This window comes from Priapulus caudatus, unplaced genomic scaffold, assembly GCF_000485595.1.
Source record: "Priapulus caudatus unplaced genomic scaffold, Priapulus_caudatus-5.0.1 Scaffold9, whole genome shotgun sequence".
NCBI classification, from domain to species: domain Eukaryota; kingdom Metazoa; phylum Priapulida; class Priapulimorpha; order Priapulimorphida; family Priapulidae; genus Priapulus; species Priapulus caudatus.
In genome coordinates, this window is record NW_014577070.1 from 81934 (window position 1) to 89029 (window position 7096).

The 7096-nt window shown below is 48.0% G+C and overlaps 1 protein-coding gene across 1 annotated transcript in view; it reads right to left on the minus strand.

The window, feature by feature from the left end:
- The window catches only part of LOC106806523 (dopamine D2-like receptor), a 43571-nt gene extending 36878 nt beyond the window's left edge, over positions 1 to 6693 (minus strand). The window contains exon 1 of the mRNA XM_014808496.1: positions 6315 to 6693. Coding sequence (XP_014663982.1) covers positions 6315 to 6608 — 294 coding nt within the window. The 5' untranslated portion in view covers positions 6609 to 6693. The remainder of the gene's footprint in view (positions 1 to 6314) is intronic.
- Positions 6694 to 7096: the final 403 nt, after the last annotated feature.

Sequence of the window (7096 nt, forward strand, 5' to 3'; positions counted from 1 at the left end):
AGAGAGAGAGAGAGAGAGAGAGAGAGAGAGAGAGAGAGAGAGAGAGAGAGAGAGAGAGAGAGAGAGAGAGAGAGAGAGCGAGAGAGATAATTGGCTGTCTGTAAATAGCGACGATGACAAGTTCTATCAGAGATTAACAAAACAGACCGTAGTGAAACCATCCATGAAACTACGCGGTTACGTATGCGCGCTCGATCATACGAGTACAAGTGCCAAAAAACCTGACCCGGCACACCTAATTACAGCGCGCAAAAATCACCAGGTGGCGGTACGGGTGCATATATGGGTCTCACGCCCGCCCCCTGGTGGCAGTGTCGGCTTACGACTATCAGCAGTTTCGACCTTCAATCGAGCAGCACATCTTTTTCCAATCGGCGCGGCCGTTTTGCGAGCTATCGCGTAAATTAAGGAGATTTGCCGTTTCCGCGTCTGTGCCGGCGATTACTCTGGTTACGGCAATAAACTGCGCTTGTTTACATCTGGCACAGATGTGTGACCTTGCCTGGCCGCCGCCAGCCGTCGTTGCAATTCACCGTTCCCACAGACTAAAAGCCGTGTAAGCTTAGCCGGGTAATAGCCTATATGCCGCCTGTAGGCTATATTCATGTTGCACGACGCAAAAACGTACTACATCCGATTATAGCAGCAAGAATACATAATAGAGATGTATAGAGTATGTATGTACATAATGGATATGTATGCACGTAATAGAGATAATAGAGATATGCTATTATGTACTCTTGATAGCATCTTGATAGCATGTATCTAGTGTAGATACAATAATGTAACCCAAACACAGGATAGGGGTATTATCCTATCCTGCCAGGGATAGGGCTGGATAGGGCCCTATCCTGTGTTTGGGTTACATTATTGTATCTAGTATCAAGTGTAGTCTATCCGTGGTATATTACGTAGTTTTGAACCTATCATATAGCCTGTAGAATATACCCGTGTTCTATATCATGTATAGCCCGCAGCCTCGCACTGTTATATACTGGGGCCTGTAGTCTATACCTGTGTCATAGCTTGTATAGCCTTTAGTCCACCAGTTTTATATGAGGCAGCAAGCAGTATATCTATGTTATAGGCTATATCATGTTGCCTCTAGCCTAACGTGTTATATCGTGTAGTCTTTCTATGTTACGTCAATACTTTCCAGCCTACCTATGTTATATTAGGTAGCCTGTAGTCTACCCCCGTTATATCTAGCCCGACGAGGCTGTGCGACTGATTGTCTATACAGTCTTCTAACCCTAGCAAGACCGTTTCTTGGAGCTAGTTAATTATATCATGCAATTGTGGATTACATGTGTGTTATATCATGTAGTTCATAGTCTACCCATATTATATCATGCAATTGTGGATTACATGTGTGTTATATCATGTAGTTCATAGTCTACCCATATTATACCGTGCAATTGTGGATTATATGTGTGTTATATCATTATAGTTTATAGTCTACCCATGTTATATCATGCGACTCTGTATGACCTGTGTTATATCATCATGATATCATGTAGTTTATAGTCTACCCATGTTATATCATGCGACTCTGTATTACCTGACCCAGCTATCCAAACCTACCGACTCACCCACGCAACCACCCACCCACCTTCCTACCTAACTAGCTAAATGCATACCCTCCCAACCACTTATCTACTCTCGTCTATGCCTCCCACTTCACGCTAGCCTGAAGCTCTACTAAATAGATCTCCGCTTGCCGGAGCGTAATTGTCACATATATTGAAAGCCCGAGCACGGAAAAACGCTAGCATTGTGTGTGTGTGTGCGCAGATTCATGACGTCATCGAGCATCGGCGAGGGTCGAGACAAATTTGCATGAGCCGTCTATGTGAGAAAAGTAGTTACGATTACAAAAGAACATTTGTTGAAAAAAGAACAAAAAGGTTGTGTGCAAACGTGTCGTTGGCGCGTCTTGGCGCGCGTGCACTCCTCGTGTGGGTACCTCTGCATGGCGATCGCGTCCGTCTTTGGTGAAATTTTTGTTAAACGTTTTTTGAGTTTTTTTTAAAAGTTTTTAGCGCGCAGTATACTGTTTGCCGGTGGAAGGCAGGTAAAACTACTAAGCATTTATTCGTACATGTAATTATCATCGATTTCTTTCTCACTCCCTTTCTCTCGCTGTCTTTCTTTGTCTTTCTCCCACTCTCGCTTTCTCTCGGTGTCACTCTCTCTCTCTCTCTCTTCTCTCTTCTCTCTCTCTCTCTTTCTCTCTCTTTCTCTCTCTCTCTCTCTTTCTCTCTCTCTCTTTTTCGCTGGTTTGTCTCTTCCTCGCCTCGGTCTTTTCTGTACGTCTGTCTTTCCCGTGCGTCTTTCTCACCAGTACGCCTGTCTCCCCCACACGTTTGTTTTCCCCACGAGTCTGTCTCTCCTACATGTCTTTCTCGCCCATACGTCTGTCTCCCCTCCCCCACGCGTCTATCTCTCCCACACGGCAGTCTCTCCCGCGCGTCTTCCGCTATATGTTTTTTTCCTCTCCAGAGTGTATTCGCTTCTCATGCGTGTTTTTTTTCCCGCATGTATCGTCAGCATCAGCAGCGAATCCCGTCTCGGCGCCCTCGTGATAATTGTAAATTATCATGTTCTTGACATTTCATGCAATGCAATTATGTCGTCGGACGCAGGCGACGACCTAATTGGTCGCCGTGCACAAGTAGCACATACACGTCGTCGTCGTCGAGGAAAACATTAGTAATTTACTGCGGCTTTAACGACGCTGTAAATTGGGGTGGGGTGGGGGGGGGGTCGCTGGAGAGCAGGCTGAGACTTTTTCAAGAGCTCGCGGTAGTTGTCTATATTACTTGACCATGCAGCTATAGCTATCTATATGGCTTGACCATGCAGAAGTAGCTATCTATATTGCTTGACCATGCAGCTGTAGCTTCTATATTGCTTGACCATGCAGCTATAGCTATCTATATTGCTTGACCATAACACATCTACCAGCGCTCGCACCTGCGACGTCGGCGTACCGACGCCGAGACTGCTAGAGGAGAACTCGGCGTGTTAACAAGCCATCAGAGAAAGCTGATGACAATATCGGAGCGTCATTTACGGCCGACAGACCGCAAGCAATTGCATTGCCCACCGATCACCGCATTAGTCGCCGATCGGCGGCCGGCGATTGGTCGCTGCACGATGCGCCCGCCGACGCTGCACAGAAATTCGCGACGGTCGCGGGCGACGCCTTTGTGTTCGCGCAGGCGATCGTGTCACCCTTTTAAGTGTAACGTATTAGTTAATCAGATGAGAGGGTCCGAGCGCGGGCTGAGGTCGTGTGCACGCTGCTGCTGTTGCGGCGATTACTGTCGCCGCTGCTGCTTCTGCTCACACTACGACCGCAAGCGCCGCGGCTGCTGACGCTGCTGCTGACGCTATCACCGCCGCCGCCGCCGGAGCTGTTGGTTCTGTTTTTGCTGCTGCTGACGCCGCTGCTTCTGCTGCTGTTACTGTTGCTGTTGATGACGCTGCCGCTAGTGGTTTTGTTGTTGCTGATGCTGTTGTTGTTGTTGTTGTTGTTGTTGTTGTTGTTGTTGCTGCTGTTGTTGTTGCCTGCTACTGCTACTGCTGCTATTGCTGCTGCTGTTCTTTCTGCTGCTGTTCGATGGAGTGAGAAAGAGAGGGAGAGCGAGAGAGATGTGGGGGAGCGAAAAGAGAGAGCGACAGCGCGCGCGTACCAGTGATGAGGATCGTGCGTGCGTGCCCGGCCCATACATATCGATGTATTCATTGTGTAAACATAATCTCGATCAGGACCTGCTCCTCCTGTACATCAACGACGATCTTGGCATGCCGCCGACTATGCTAATATATGCGCCTCGATTATTTCTCCGCATTTATGAGTGATTCTTCGATTTCCCCTACAGCGGAATATTTTGCATGACGTCACCGTTCTATAGTCGAACGTGGGTCATGCCGGGAAAGACTGCTCTGCAATCTGAGATCATCACACATGGACCGTGAATGAACAAACACATGGGGGTGGGCATAAAAGGGGATGGCGCAGCAGTCAAGGCATGGAAGGTCATAATTCAACACATCTCGTTAAAGTGATCCCGGATACCATGGCCTTCTCTTCCTTGTCGTGTGGTTTAGAGCCTAGCATTTTACTTCTTGACGTACGCATTCTCTCCTTCCCAGGCGTAATTTAGCGCTTTTTATATTCAGCTCTTTGCCTGTCGATCGCCACGCGCATACATGCAAGCTCGAACACATACGCGCGCACACATATGCACGCGCAAACCCATACACGCATACTCACACGCACACGCGCGCGCCCACCGACACGGTCTCACCCGAAAACACCGGAAATTCGTCTAGCGCAAATGCTAGGCGGCGTACTTAGGAGCCAGTATAAGCGAGAATTAGCAATTAGCATTAGCAGAATTAGCGGTCTTTTCAATCAAATGTTATCGAACTCTTATTTCTTGTCGCGTTTATTTGTCACCAGCGCTGTTACAAGTCGTTAACATAGCAGTTCTTGTCTAGTCCGCAATTCGTTGCCGAAACAACATTCTTTTACTGCAGTCAAACGTTGTGTTTTCGAGTGGAAATGATAAAAACATCACCGGCATGTAGGCAAGGACGAGCGTCTAATCTCTTTCGTTTTCCTATGACGCGCTTCCCTCTCCCTCTTCTCTATTTCTCTCCTTCTCCCCAATAAACAAACAAACAAACAAACAAACAAAGAAACACACACACACACACACACAACACAACACACACGAACAACACACTCAATACACATCATCACGCACGCACGGCGCGCGCGCACACACGCGCACCCACGCGCGCGCGCATACACACACACACACACACACGCACGCACCCACGCACACATATGTATATATATAACTATATATATACACCGCGCACGCAACGCAACCCACGCACGCACGGCACAGCACAGCGACGACGCAAACATGCCATCGCAACGCAACGTACACACACACACAACACTGCGCACACAGCAGACGCGCGCGGCGCACGGAACGCGCTCCACAGATCACGTAACCTCACACGCAAATCCAAACGTATAACCGTCGTACGTTAAAATTGTCACTAACAACTTCAACTGAGTAATGACTTAAAATAACATCCGAGCACGCTACGTGCACGTATTCACGTGCAGATCGAACGTTTCAATGATAAAACGATGGCTATTAAAAACGAAATGTATTTACTATCAAAATCTCTATGTTTATGTACTCGCTATCGACTAATAATTCCATGTACTAACGTCGTTTAAATGCTCCTCTGCAACACACAATTTCAGCGCACGCACGCACGCCGCTGCACACAAACTCACAACAAGATACACTCTATCTTTCTTTGAGTTTATGCACCGTGGCGTGCGTGCGGTAAAAATGTATGTGGCAGAGGACCGAGCATCTGAACTGTTAACAACAAATATATGGAAAAAAAAATAGACAAGCATTAAGACTTTGGTAGTAAATACATTTCGTTTTTCTTTACCCTTATTTTATTATTGAAACGTTCCCGTGCACCCATCTCGCGTTTATTTACAAAAATGTGTTTCTATACCTATACAGCGCGGTTGCGCCGCACCCGCTAGCACAGTCACGACATATCGACTATGCTATGGAGAATATCAAGAGCGTATAAAGAAGAGCCGGCTCTTGATAATATCAAAAGCTAATCATACATAGATGCATTGCAAGCTCTTGATATTATTCCGATGACAATTGCGGCGCATCAGTCACGTCGTTTGTAGACATCGCTACAAAACGAAGGCAAGTTGCGGCGATATATGCTACTGCAATGTTACAAGAAAGTCGGCTGATTCGGTAGACGTAATAGCTACAGACGTAAGCTGCAGAGGAGGGCAAGATATCATATCAATAGCGCGAATATGAGGCGCACAGCTAGAACATTGAATAAACGCAGTTACACTCACGTAGACTTACATAATATATACAATGTAAACAATATATGTGTACATGTATACATGTATCAATACATGTAGCGTGTATGAAATAAATTATGTATTGGTAATAAAAGATATTGAATGTACGAATAATGACGAATGGTGATAAGTATAATCAACGCGCACGCGCACACACACGCACACACACGCACGCACACACACACGCAGGAATAACCACTGGCAGCAAGAACAAGCCCGCACGTACAACACACACGCGGCCATTGACTATATAATACAACAATGTAGTTATATATAGTCAATGGCCGCGTGTGTGTTGTACGTGCGGGCTTGTTCTTGCTGCCAGTGGAATGACGTATGCACACGTGTGTGTGTGTGTATAGCTCACCTCGTTGTAGACTGCAAACGGCATGACGAGCGTGCCGACCATGATGTCAGCAACGGCCAGCGAAACGATGAAGTAGTTGGTTACCGACTGCAGGCTGCGTTCCTTGTAAACGCTCAGCACGACGAGCGTGTTGCCAAACATTGTCAGCAGCGGAAATACGATGAGGATCACCGCCCACCATGCGCGCCCGCTCGTCAGGTCCGGTGGCTGCACGGTGAAGTTGAACTGTTCCTGCGTCGTCCCGTTGAACATCGAGTCATTGTAAAAGTCCGCCAGCTCGCTGGACGTCGCCATCGTCGACGTCGTCGTCACGGCCGTAACGTTCGCCACATCGCCGCCGAGCGCTGCGAATCGCAGCACGTTGTCAGCGAGCTGGGCGCGTCCGAGGGACGTCGGCACGTGCTGCGACGTCGCGCTCATTGCCGACGCGGCGGCTCCGTCGTCGTCGGTGTCGCCGGCGTCTCCGCTGTCGTCGCGGATGAATAGACGCTGTATGAAATCGCCAAGAGTCTGTTCAGTCATCATCGTTGTTGCTGTCGGTAGCCCGCCGACGTCGCTCGCATGCAATCATCAGGTCTGACACCGAGCACGTCGTCGGCATCATCGTATACACCGCGCGCCTGCACTGCCGCCAATGCCATCGTTGCCGCCGCCGCTGCTGCTTCTCAAGATATAGTCGCTTTCGTTGATGTTACTGCATCCCAAGATATAGTGGCTTTCGTTGACGCTACTGCTTCTCAAGATATAGTCGCTTTCGTTAATGCTACTGCTTGCTTCTCAAG